Source organism: Mauremys reevesii, linkage group 4, assembly GCF_016161935.1.
Source record: "Mauremys reevesii isolate NIE-2019 linkage group 4, ASM1616193v1, whole genome shotgun sequence".
Taxonomy (NCBI): Eukaryota; Metazoa; Chordata; order Testudines; family Geoemydidae; genus Mauremys; species Mauremys reevesii.
Window position 1 is genome coordinate 106841799 of NC_052626.1, and position 14055 is coordinate 106855853.

Sequence of the window (14055 nt, forward strand, 5' to 3'; positions counted from 1 at the left end):
ACCACAGGTCTTTACTAAGTGAGGATTAAAAGCCACTTGAACTGCCCATAAAATCAAAGTTCAGAGACAAGATGCATAAATCCCAAGCAAACAGCATTTTGAAATCTGAACTAATGCTCAAAAAACCTACAACACCTAGAGAAAATTAGAAGGGTGTGGAGGGGGGCTCAGTTTCCTCCCTTAGTACAGTCTGCAAATAACAAACGGAATTGTTTTTCCTTACATGTCCAAAATGAACTCAAGTTACATGTTTAGCTACAATAGTTTAGATTTCCCCCTCCTCCTATATTTTTCTCTGTGTTTTAGATTACAGTATTTGTATTTTATATGTAGATAATAAAAAATTGGTAATACATAAGTGACAGTACTTTTCTGTCAGAACGTAAGTTAATTGGCAGAACGTAACTTAAACAGCATCTGCTTGCCTCCAAAGCTGAACTGACACAGCAAAAATTTTATACAATGCTGCATGTTACCCAGGGGCGGCTCTAGAAAGTAGGCTGCCCCAAGCAGCGGAGCGCGCCGCGCCCCCTTCCCTCGTCCCGCGGGTCCCCTCTTCCGCTGGTTCTCGCTGAGCATGCCCCGCGATGCCGCGGCGAGCCGAGAGGGGGGGACCGACCGCAGCGCCTCCATGGGAGGGCTCGCGGAGGGGAGCCGGAACGACCGCGCGCATGCGCTCCAGTCATGCCTGGCGTCGCGGGCTCCGGTCGGGCGCCGGCATGCCGCGGCGAGCGCACGCCGGGCAAGCCCCACCGCCCCGCCCACGCCAGCCGCCGCCCCGCCTGCCCGCCGCGCTGCCCCGCGCCTGATGTTACCTTCAGGCTGCACAAGGGAGGCCACAGACTAACAGGTACAGTATGAAGTACTCATGTAAATTCAAATTAATAAGAGGAAGGTTTTGCAGCAGAAGGCCCAAGGAAAAGTATTCACCCTAAGATAGCAACATTGTGCATTCTTTCCTTATTTTTGTCAAAAGGAAAAAAATCCCGGCTGTGATAAAACCAGAGCGCTTCTTACTCAGCACTCGCCATGAAGAGTCTTCTCAACTGCACCAAGGTTGCGTGTGTGTGTGTTTAGAGAGGTGACAACTACATGTGAGATGACCCAGATCCTTGATGGCTAGCCAAGGCAAAGACTATTGGCCCATTAGAAACACCGATTGTGAATGCTTCTCTTGTGCAGGGGAAGTTCTGCCTTTTTTTAAAATAGATGGAGTCAGATTTTCAAAGGAGCTCAGAAAGTTCGGTACTGAACTGCTTTGAAAAACTGGCTGAGAGTGTCAGAGTTGGAGCTGCTGGGTGCTGAGCTCTTGGAAATCTGGCCTCATTTGCTCAAACTATCGTCACTTTCATCAGCCTTCCTGATCATCCTCCTGACTCCATAGGTCTCTTTTTTTATTGAAGGCATCAAGAACGTGGTGATGGAAACCAGATTTCCCCGATTCCTCTTGGTCAGGGGCAGCTCTATGAATTCCGCTGCCCCAAGCAGGGCGGAGCGCTGCGCCGCTCGCGCTGCCGGGCGCCGGTCCCGCACCTCCACGGGACCTCCCGCAGACGTGCCGCTGGTCCCGCGCCTACGGTGGAGCTTCCGCAGGCATGACTGTGGAAGGTCCGCCGGACCCGCCTGCCACCCTCCAGTTAAAATGCCGCCCCACGCGCGTGCTTGGCACGCTGGGGTCTGGAGCCGGCCCTGCTCTTGGTCTTGTTTTTTTCCCAACCTGGCCATGGAACTATGGGCTTGCCTAGGTGAACACTTAGTTCACAGCAAGCATTGCCATCTGGGATCCTTCTGGGATCCTTGAAACGGGAGTAGATTAAAGCACACTAGGGAGCTTCACATGGACACAATGCACAGCAGATTAGTATGGGGCAGATTTACATATCAGCTTGCTGTGAGCTAAGTGTTTAAGTAGATAAGCCCTAAGACTGTACCGATACTTTGGCCAGCAATTACCTCCTAACAATTAACCTGAACCAAGTGTCCATATAATGTATTTAACATACTTTTCTTTCATTGCCTTTATTGGTTTTAAAGCAAGGATGCACAGCTACTGAGATCACATAAAACTGTGGAAAGAAATACTTTAAATAAACTAAAAAACCTTCCTGTTCTGTATTAAACCTATCAGCAGCCACTGACAACACTGAGCTTGAGTCTACTGAATCACTTGCAGGGTCTTGCAAGGATTGAAGTAGCCCTTCTTCCAAGAGGGATCCAGATAGCCACAGGGCCGCCCAGAGGATTCAGGGAGCCTGAGGCAAAGCAATTTCAGGGCCCCCTTCCATACAAAAAAGTTGCAATACTGTATTCTCGTGGGGGCCCCTGCGGGGCCTGGGGCAAATTGCCCCACTTGCCCCCTCCCTCCCCCTAGGCGGTCCTGGGAAAAATAAACATTTAAAACCCTTCCGCATCTCAGAACAAACCCAGTTTTGAGAAAACTTCTTTTCAAGTCACCTTTACAAAGTATCACTGGTTCTCAGCATCAGCTAGTGCTAAAAGGCACTAAAGCCCATTAAAAGAGTTGGACAAATATTTTCCGTCAAAACTTCTTTTGGATCGAAAACTAGGGGTTTTAAAAAAACAGAAAAAAATCACGGACAATGTCTGCTTTCCTTCAAAATTTGTTTTGGCTTTTTTAATTGAAAAGCTGAAATTAGTCTGCCAAAACCTGAACATGGTTTGGGGTTTCAGAAGCGTGTGGCCAAATATTTGCTGCTTGCTGTGTTTGATTGTTTAAAGAAACAATTTAAAAAATTCTGCTTAAAAAAAATCCAAAACTTTTGAACCACCTCAGCTTGTGACCAAACGCCTGAGCCCCTCCAGTCAGAGATTTTTCCAGGTTTCTGATACTCTGCTGGCTTCCTTGACTCATATCTGTCTCCGTAACTTTGGGTTCATTTAGGTTAGAACATAAGAACGGCCATACTGGGTCAGACCAAAGATCCATCCAGCCCAGTATCCTGTCTACTGACAGTGGCCAATGCCAAGTGCCCCAGAGGGAGTGAACCTAACAGGTAATGATCAAGCAGGAGTGGGTGGGTGAGATTCTGTGGCCTGCGTTGTGCAGGAGTTCAGACTAGATGATCATAATGGTCCCTTCTGACATTAAAGTCTATGATTCTATAAGTGATCTCTCTCCTGCCATCCATCTCCACCCTCTGACAAACAGAGGCTAGGGACACCATTCCTTACCTATCCTGGCTAATAGCCATTAATGGACTTAACCTCCATGAATTTATCTGTTTCCTATAGACTGGCTCCATGGGGTCCCTCACAAACTGGAGATGGTTACTGTGGGTTTGTCTTTAGTATAGCTTATGTACATACTCCACAAACTGAGCATTTGAGCTTCTTCCAGAATCTGGGATGAGCCTATGTTGTGAAAACTGAAATACTCAAAATAGCACATGCATGTGAATGGACACAGGGTGCTAAAATTAAATTAACCCAGGGGTTCTCAAACTGGGGGTCAGGACCCCTCAGGGGGTCACGAGGTTATTACTGGGGGTCGTGAGCTGTCAGCCTCCACCTCAAACCTTGCTTTGCCTCCAGCATTTATAATAGTGTTAAATATACAAAAAAGTGTTTTTAATTTATAAGGGGGGGGTCGCACTCAGAGGTTTGCTATGTGAAAGGGGTCACCAGTACAAAAGTTTGAGAACCACTGAATTAACCCCTCTGAAGCCTTGGGGAATGCAGGAGAGAGGGGTCTTCCTTGGGAGGGTTGGGAAGGAGGTAGGTGGTGTAGGATATTGCTCTTCTCATGTGATCCCTCCCCCATGGCTCTCTTGGCTCTATCACTGTTAATCTAAAGTGGCTAATTTTAAATGAAGCTACCCTCCCCTGACATGAATCTCCCTATAGCACTGAAATTAAATGAAGACTATAATTTGGCATTTGAGAAGTGAAAGGATGGTAGCCCTAAGGGAAAAGATAACAGCTTGGCTCTTTGTGTTAAATAGCTGTCTGCAAGCCTCAAACTGCTGAATGAACTTTAGGGTAGGGAAGGCCTGTGCCTCCCCAAACAGCCTGGCCCTGCCCCCTATCCAACCCCCATCCACTTCCTGCCCCCTGACTGCCCCCCTCAGAAGCCCCGACCCATCTTGCTCCTTGTCCCCTCACCGCCCCTCAAGACCCACCCCACCCCCCACCAACCCCCTGCTCCCTGTCCCCTGACTGCCCCAACCCCTATCCACCCACCCGCCCCGTGACAGACCCCCGGAACTCCCACGATCCAACCCCCTGTTCTCCGTTCCCCGACCAACCCCCCAAACCTCTGCCCCCTCCCTATCTCCTGACTGTCCCTGGGACTCCCTGCCCCTTATCCAATCCCCCTGGCCCCGGCCCCTTTACCATGCCACTTACCCTCACCTCCCCCCTCTCCTGGAGCCTCAGCATACCACGTCCAGGAGCAGCCCTGGACAGCGCTGCAGCGGCATGGCTCCGGCAGGACCTGAGCTCCCGCAGCTCAGCCGCAGCTTGCAGCCCCGCCCCCTTACCACACGGCTCTGAGTGGGAGGAGCTCAGGCCCCGCTGGAGCCACGCCGCTTTAGCTCTGTCCAGGGCTGCTCCTGGATGTGGCGCGCTGAGGCGCCAGGGGATGGGGGAAGGCAGAGGTGGGAGGGAGCCTCCGACATTCTCGTGGGGGTCCCTGCGGGGCCCGGGGCAAGTTGCCCCACTTGCCCCCCTCCCACCCCGGGTAGTCCTGGATAGCCATGCTGGGTACTTGCTCTGTCTTCCTAATAGTCCTCATGTCAGATCCCAAAAGGTCCAATGCCACTAGACGCTATTGTGAGAAATTCTCTCTCATATACTTCTGTGGCTCCCATTATGCTAGCATCTGAGTGCCTCCCAATCTTTAATGTATTTCTCCTCACAACAGCTCTGTGATGTAGGGAATTATCATCCCCATTTCACAGATGGGTAACTGAGGAACAGAGAGGCTAAGTGACTTGACCAAGATCACACAGGAAGTCTGTGGCAGAGCAGGACTTGAGTCCAGGTCTCCCAAGTCCTAGGATAGTGCCTGGGACCACTTTTCCACTGGACAATCCTTCCTCTCTGTTTGATCATCCTCCACTGGGTTGTAGCCATCAGTATGGTGATGTAACTCATCTCCTTTGCGTGTCCTTCCCATCAAACCCAGCTTTTATAATTTTATTCTTTTTCCAGTCCCTTGCCTCGATGGGACAAGGCCTGGGATGAAAGACTGAGAGTCAACATTGATTACATGGAAGCAGATGTATGCATCATACTAGTAGGTGGAAGCATCCAGAGAAATGGAAGAAAGGGAAGTGTCCGTACCAATTATGCAAGGACTAGGCCTGTGCTTTGCTTTGCCATACTGGTCAGGAGCCTGGGGATCCTAGTGGCTCAATCCCAGGTAGCAGCAGTGGTCTATGATGTATTTTTCATATATGGCTGGCCAGGCAATTGCAACTGTTCCTCTTTGATTAAGACCTCTTGACTGTTATCCTTTATTTCTATCATAGCTAGTCTAGATTTCCATAGCATTCTCCACCTAGAGATTAATTAGGGTATTAAAACGTATATTTTAAATTAAAATACTTGGACTGGGGAATTCATCTAATCTAGAACCATATCTCCAGCAATGTCCTGCAGTATGATGCAGGCTTCATCAGAAGAATCTCCCCATTATTAAATGTACCAAATACATAACTTTGTCATAATCAGGGCGATGGAGAGAAGTAGTATGTATTACTCCCACAACTGATCATCTTATTCCCTAAAGCAAGGCCTGCCTATGTTTTTAGAAGCTTATTGGTCTCACTCCAGCTAAGAAAAGCTTTACTCTAATTCTAGTGAACCAGTCATGCCTGGCAGAGGTACAACTTTCATTGCTAAGATCAAGGTGAAAATATTGAGATGTGGCTGCATCTGACACTGTTAATTTAAGTGTCATGTGAACCTGGCACTGAAGGAGGAGAAAAATATGCTTTATCATCAGGAAAGCCCTGAAAAAATTACTTGCCAAATTGCCACTTCCTTGTGCTGAACAGCAAGTTTTCTCATCCTAGTATTAGTCTTTATTAGTCGTGGTGGACAGGAAGAGAAAAAGCTATAAAGTTCGTAATAATAGCCTAAGTAGCATAATAAATTGGTGGACTCATGAGAGGTATACTTATACACTTCAGCAGCAGGAGACCTGCAGTTGACATGCTCATCAATACATGTTTTAGTGCTGGAAAAGCAAGTGGTACCATGTGTAGAAATTTAGGAGACTAAACACGAGCAAAATAAATAAATAAATAAAACTCTCCAGAAAGAACACATCCTCCTGGTCAAGACTGCAGGTCAGACAAATATAGTGCTACACTTTTTCTTCCTGTGACCTACAGTTCTTAGTCTCACTATTGTTAAAAATCAAAGTCTGCCATGTGATTTAAAGTCTCAAAAGATAAGACTCCAAAAATAAAGTGCATTATGGAAATGCATATGCTGAATCACTGGTGATGTCCATGCAATGTATTCCTTTTAAGGATTTGGAATGCTTAATGAATATGGTTCCATTTACTAAGAACAGTCATGCAGCAATAGCAAGGACACCGCCAGGAAATAATGAGGGAGGGCATGGATGATCTTATTTGCCTTATGATAACTATCACCCAGGTAAAAAAGGTACTTTTTGACATACAATGCAACCACTGTGACAGTCTACTAATTCAGTCTACACTCTTATAATTCAGAGAGGGAAAAGAAAGGAAAGGTAAATACAAAATAAAACTCTCAGAACATGGCTGATAATTTAATATGTGTATATGAAAGGACAATACAAGAGAGAGCGAGAGGTCAATCATCATTAGTAGAGGCAACAAAATTAGTGCATTTATTGGAATAAGCAAATGAACAACTCTGGAGTCAGTAAGCCTAAGTTCTGACTCTTGCCTTAGCTGAGAGGTGCCATGGAATCATTCCATCAATCGTACCGTTAGGGTAGCTGAAAAGAATAAAGTTTACCATCATTCACAGCCTAATGAATGATGTTTAGAACACAAGAGCAGCAGAACATGTATTTAGGGGTGTTCTAAAATGTTCATACCAACTATGCAGCACATAGATAGTATTGTTATGTAAGGGTGCCTAGATATTATCACAAGAACCACCTTATAAATTCCATATATTAGACATGCAAGAGGACACTAGGTGGTCAAGATTGGGGTATCATTGTGCTAGGCACTGTATAAACTCAAAGGACGAGCGATGTTCCCTGCTCCAAAGTGCTTACAATGCCTGGGCTTGATCCTAAGAGGTGCTGAGCACTCTGTCCCCAATACACATGCTTAATTTTCAGCATGTGAGTAGCCTTACTGGCTTCAAAAGGATTACCCAATGTGTTTAAAGATAAGCTAGGACTTGTGTGTTATACTGAACCAAGGCTAGAATGCTGAACACCTAAAAGGAACTAACCCTATGTTAAGAGAAGTTACAACAAATTAATGTAACAAACAATAGGAGGGTACCAAAAGGGAGGACAAGGGTAAAAGTAATGAGAACACATATATAGGTTAGTTATTTGCATGGCTTGATTGTTCCAAATCATTTTAAAGGGTTCACCCCCCTTTACTAATAAAAATAAATAAAATATCCACAATTTACTATTTCTGCACCATTATCTGATGGCCTCACACGATATCAAAAGAGTGACAGAAGATTCTATAGCAATGAGGCTATTTTAATCTGAGTTCTGTTCTCCCACACATACTGGAAGTTTTTCATATTAGTAAACAATGTAGGATGTTAGCTGTCATTTTATATTGAAAAATATACCATACTTACTACTCCCCACCACAGGGCATCTGCATAGCTGCCAAACTCTGTTTGTCCTGAATCATTCACAGCATCTTTTTCAGCCAAATACACAAAATAAGATGAAAAAATCAGGCCCAGAAACCCAATATACAAGGTAGTTATTAATTCCTGAAAGCAGAATAAAAACAAATACAAATACTGTTAAAGAGCTTTCAACTATGTGACACTGGAGTTTTTCTACAAAATAATTAACATGGTTAAAAAAAAAAGTTAATTTCAGCTGTTTATTCAAATAGATCATCAGACTCTCATCTGGTGCAAATCTGCCTAGCTCCAGTGAGCTCAGCAGAACTCAGCTGAGGACCTGGCCCAATGTTTTACAGAAATGTATGTGTGCTTCAGTCGCAGATTCTGGATGTCAAAATAACTGTTCATGACTTTTGCAAAATATCTGGTGGGGTTGCAATTGAAAATTAGCTGTTAGGTAAAAATTTCGAGCGACCTGGGCACTTAGAAGCTTAAGTCTTACTGAGAGTCAATGAAATTCAGTGAAACTTAGGCTACTAAATGCCCAAGTCACTTTTAAAAATGGGACTTAGGTGAAAATTTTAAACTTGGGGAATTTACCTGTTGTCCTTTAAACACAGTAAAGCAACAGTATTTAATTAATTGAAACAATCACCACATGTTCCTAAGTTCATATATTTAACAACAAGAAGACATCTGCCTACATTCCATGCTTTTATACCATAGTGTTTACATGATAGATTATAATTCACAGGTAATCACTGGGGCAGTGTTTTTGCATGTTTTTAACCAACTTATTTATTTCAAATATTATCCTATCTCCTCCTGCACAGCAATTGGGCACACAAAATAGAAGGAGATCAGGACTAATTCCTGATGCACCAAACCTCTGCAGTTTCTCTCTTTAGAACCATATCGCAAGGGAACTTGGGTTCAATAATAGTCAGCAGCTCAAACCCTCCGTTAATTTAGCTTAATATTAAATGCTCCTGGCAAACCACAGACGTCTATTTTGCAAACCTGCAATATGTATTTTAAAGAATAATAGCTGTCTATGCTGTAGCAGTATAATGACTGAATTCAGGTACACTGGTGTGACACAGAAGACCTGAAAATGGCTATAACCGAGAAAAATTGTTTTCTTATTCTGTTCAAGCATTGTCCCCATGTCAGATCTAACTTACTTGTCTGTGTATGAAAACTACTGATCCCAACAGTCTCCATGTGCCACCCTGACGGTCAACATGCAGCATTCGTAGGATCTGGAGAAAGCGGATACCCCTGGAATACAAATTTTAAGTAAGTGAAGCCAGGGTCTGAGGATACAAGAGAAGCGATACAGGGGGAGGGGAAGCTTTTTTCAAATGATAAATTAAAATACATTGATTACATCACAGTCAGGTTACTATATTAAGCTTACAGGTTCCTCCCTTTCCCTCATCTTTTATTCCGCTCAGCCTATTAGACAAATGTGAGCAGCTGTAGGGGAAGGGGAATAGGTTTTCACTTGTATGGTTGGCAGGAATGCCCAGTGATTCATGAATTCTAGAAACAGATTGTGAATATTATGGAGATTGTTCCCTGGCTGATCTTCACGAATCTGGTGCTATCTTTTAAGAGTTTCAGAAGGGAAGCAGAATGGGCAGAAACAGATGACTTTCCACAGCTAGAAATTTAGCCACCTTTTCTTTGGTCTTTTCATCTACTGGGCTAGAGAACAATTTGAGTTTCCAGAAACTTTTACATAGTTGATCATGGAAATAATGCTCCAAGCAACTACAGGATATGCTTCGCAGCAGAGAGCCACCACAGTCACAGAGCATCACTGCAACTAAAATTCAACGCATCATTCAGCAAAGCCAGCCAGGCTGACCCACCTGAACACACGAGATATGTTCAGTCAATTGTTGGCACATGGAACTTCCCTCAATATCTTTTCCAACAGTCAACCTCTAACTCCAAATATACTATTAAGAACAGCCTTAAAAACACAGTAGATATCCAAAAAACAAAAATGTTGGTAAAAACCATACAACTAGCTGGCAAACATGAACAAAATTTGAGTGCATATTACTATTTTGTAGATGAAGTTTTTGTGATGCTCTAGTGTTATTACAGTATATACAATTTCATTATTATAAGTGGGAAGATGTGAGGGAATTATTCTGATCTACACCAGTGCATGGTAACTGAGATCAAAATCTGGTCTGTTGTATCAACACAGATGCCAAAGCGGTGACCACTTCTAGAATTTAAGAACTGTTACAGGGAGAGGAGACAGTGGAATAATAAACTATTATCAAAACAGACCATATTCTCTTCAATTATTGATAATTATTACCTGATAGCTGAGGTTGCAAAGACTTGACCTTTGGAGCCCACACAAAGAACTATCATTGAAGCAACAACTACAATTAAATCTGGAAAATAAAAATAAGTGAAGATAATGAGTTCAAGGCTTCATGCAATGCTTTGACAAGATTGTGATTTAAATCCAATGCTGATATTATTTTAACTGAGAGAAGGGTTGAATTTTTAGACAGCTATCCAAATAAAGTTTTGGGATTCTATATCTCAACACCTCTGCTGTAATATAGAAAGAAAATACATAATGCTGTAGTAAAAATGGTTTTATTGCCATGTGTAAGGGATGGCTACATTTTTAATTAGTGGCAAAACTAGATGTGACACAGATCATTCCAATAGTGTCAAAAAACACTATTATACGTTCTATATCCTCTACATGTTTTACAGTGTTTTCTCATAGCTGTTTTTAAAATGTACAGGCACAAGTTTTCACTACTTTCATCTATAAAATCAGGTGACTTAGTAACATGAATCCAATTGTTGAGACCCGGAGAAGAGTGAAAAGTGTAACTAATAGATTTTACAAGCATCTAAAAACTAACTAAAATCACTTTACTATACAGAATATTGTCAGGATGTAAGGTCTGATATCTTGGAGCCTACCAGGGATAGAAACAAGACCTGCATACCAATAGCAAGTTGGGAATCACCCCCTTCCATTAGCATAAAGCTCTACCTGGTGTGGCAGATAGGCAATTACCTGTGATATCTTTGTGAGATCTTACTGTATTGAGTTTATGTATCATTGTGGGCCAGAGACTGTATGTAATTCCCTGGGGGAGGATGACCACAGCTCCTCCAGGAACTAAGAAAAGAGGGAGGTGATTATGCAAATTTACTAAGGTAGTAATGCTTCCAGAGAGGAACCACCACCTGGAGAGGCTCATATATTTATATAGTTTAAAATGGATTTTCCAGGGAGCAACAGACAAAAAGGATTTTGGATTAACAGCCTGAGTTTAAACTGACTGAGTGCCTTCCTTCTGATCCAGCAAACAGACCAGGCCTTCTGTCCAAAGAGGGGGGCAATCCTTGAGGAAGGTTTGGAAGGATTGACACGGTTAGCATAAGGTGACCTCTGATAAGACTTTTAGTATGTGTGTAGGCTATTTTATTGTTTTCTCTGTAAAGCTTTTACCTTAAGAACAGAGGTGCTTGCTTAGAAAAACCTGTGGAGTAACTTGTAACCGTTGGCAATTACACCGTGTATAGCCCTTGGAGAGAAAGCAAGGTGCAGGCAGTCTGTCTTGCTGGGGATATCACGGTGTAGGCTGGGAACTGTGCAGCCTGGAAAACCCCAGCTCAGAAGGGAGAGAGACATGGGTCTCCACCCAAAAGAGATGACAACTGAGGAGCCAGGATCCTAGAGTGAGTGCCCTAGTTGGATCATGGAGGGGAGAATACAGGGTCAGTTGCCCTGGATTGCGACAACTGGCATATAAAATCCTCACAGTTTGAGAGAGATCTATCCTTAAAGTATGTTAAGAGCGCCATTGCTCTAGGGCCGAACACTGTAAAGCCTGGGCTCAGGCAAGGGTAATTTTGGGAAGAAAGTACTCATTTTGGAAAAAGAAGGAAACAACTTTACAGCATGTTTAAAAAAAAACGGCCACTGTTTGAAGCAGGGATTTGGAATGCTAGTAGTAATTTCAGGAGAGATGGATTAACGGACAGAGCACTGGGGAAGCAGTCAAAAGTGCATGACACTTAGGGTACGTCTACACTACGGGATTATTCCGAATTTACATAAACCGGTTTAACAAAACAGATTGTATAAAATCGAGTGTGCGCGGCCACACTAAACACATTAAATAGGTGGTGTGCGTCCACGGTCCGAGGCTAGCGTCGATTTCTGGAGCATTGCACTGTGGGTAGCTATTCCGTAGTTCCCGCAGCCTCCCCCCCCCCCTTTGAATTTCCGGGTTGAGATCCCAGTGCCTGATGCGGCAAAAATCATTGTCGCGGGTGGTTCTGGGTAAATGTCGTCAGTCACTCCTTCCGCTGGGAAAGCAACGGCAGACAAGCATTTCATGCCTTTTTTTCCCTGGATTGCCCTGGAAGATGCCATAGCATGGCAATCATGGAGCCTGTTTCGCCTTTTGTGACTGTCACCGTATGTGTACTAGATGCCGCTCACAGAGGCGATTCAGCAGTGCTACACAGCTGCATGCTTTTGCTTTTGCATGATAGCAGAGATGGTTATCAGCCATATTGTACCATCTACCATACCATAAATTGGTAATAAGATGGGCATGGCTACCAGTCCTTTTGCACTGTTCCATTTGCTGCTCTTAGCCAGGGGCGCAAAAGCCAAAATTGGGAATGACTCCCTGAGTCAATCCCTCCTTTTTGGTATCTAAAAATAGAATCAGTCCTGCCTAGAATATGGGCAAGTGTACTAGAGAACCACTGTATCAGAGAACCAGAGAGCACAGCTGCTCTGTGTCAGATCCTGCATAGATTATGAGATGTATGCTATTCACAGGGGGTGCTCCTGCAACAACCCCACCTGTTCATTCCATTCTTCCCCAGCCTTCCTAGGCTACCATAGCATTGTCCCCCCACTTGTGTGATGAAGTAATAAAGAGTGCAGGAATACTTGTTAGTGAGAAATGAGTGGAAGGCAGCCTCCAGTTGCTATGATAGTCCACATAGGACATTAAGGAGTGTGGAGGACAGGAGCCCAGCATCCTGCTGCTAGTCCAGGGGCAATTGAATCTTTTCTTTACACATGAAGGGTGGGGGCTGATGAAGCTCAGCCCCCTGCTGCTATGATGATGATGGTTATCAGCCATATTGTACCATCTACCAGGAAAAATTAGGGCCAGGCGCCCTTGATCGACCTGACGGATGCTAGTACGCATGGTTACCAGTCCTTTTGCACTGCCCCATGTGCCAATAGGCTGATGATGACGATAGGTTTCAGTCTTATTGTACCATCAGCCACCCATGGCAGGGGGGGAGCAAGGATGTTGGTGTTGAGTGCTGCACCATCGCGTCTATCTGCAGCATTCAGTAAAGATAGGGTGACATGTAAAAGAGTCAAGACAGGATTGTTTTCCCTTTCACTTCTGGGAGTGGGTGGGGGGGGTGCGTAAATTGCCTAGCTATGCCCTGACCCACCGTGGACACTGTTTTTGACCCTAGAAGCATTTGGAGCTCAGCCAAGAATGCAAATGCTTTTCAGAGACTGCAGGAACTGTGGGATAGCTTGAGTCCTCCAGTCCATGAGCGTCCATTTGATTCTTTGGCTTTCCGTTACGCTCGTCACGCAGCAGTGCGCTGAGTCCCTGCTATGGCGTCTGTCTGGAAATATTTAAAAAATGATTTTGAATTTCGTCTTCTGTAACGGAGCGCTGATAGAACAGATTTGCCTGCCCTTACAGCGATCACGTCTGCATGGTCCATGCGGGAGCTCTTTCTTTATTTTGATTTTTAACTGCATCACCACCCGTGCTGATAGGAGCTCCACGCTGGGCAAACAGGAAATATTCAAAAGTTCGCAGGGCTTTTCCTGTCTACCTGGCCACTGCATCCGAGTTCAGATTGCTGTCCAGAGCGGTCAGTGGTGCACTGTGGGATACCGCCCGGAGGCCAATACCGTCGATCTGCGGCCACACTAACCCCAATCCGATATGTTAATACCGATATTAGCGCTACTCCTCTCGTTAGGGAGGAGTACAGAAACCGGTTTAAAGAGCCCTTTATACCGATATAAAGGGCCTCTTAGTGTGGACGGGTGTGGCGTTAAATCGGTTTTACGCTCCTAAAACCAGTTTAAACGCATAGTGTAGACCAGGCTTTACAGTCACATATGGAATACCGTTATATAATACAGACATAGAGAGGCTAAGCCATGAATTAATGAACAATTCTGTGCTCTTATGAATT

General features: G+C 44.4%; 1 protein-coding gene across 4 annotated transcripts in view; it reads right to left on the minus strand.

The window, feature by feature from the left end:
- KCNQ1 (potassium voltage-gated channel subfamily Q member 1) overlaps positions 1-14055 on the minus strand; it is a 552595-nt gene that overhangs the window by 367731 nt on the left and 170809 nt on the right. For all 4 annotated transcript variants that reach the window (XM_039537861.1, XM_039537860.1, XM_039537864.1 and 1 more), the window contains exons 4-6: positions 10139-10217; positions 8982-9078; positions 7798-7938 (exon numbers count right to left, since the gene is read on the minus strand). In XM_039537861.1, coding sequence (XP_039393795.1) covers positions 7798-7938; positions 8982-9078; positions 10139-10217 — 317 coding nt within the window. The remainder of the gene's footprint in view (positions 1-7797; positions 7939-8981; positions 9079-10138; positions 10218-14055) is intronic.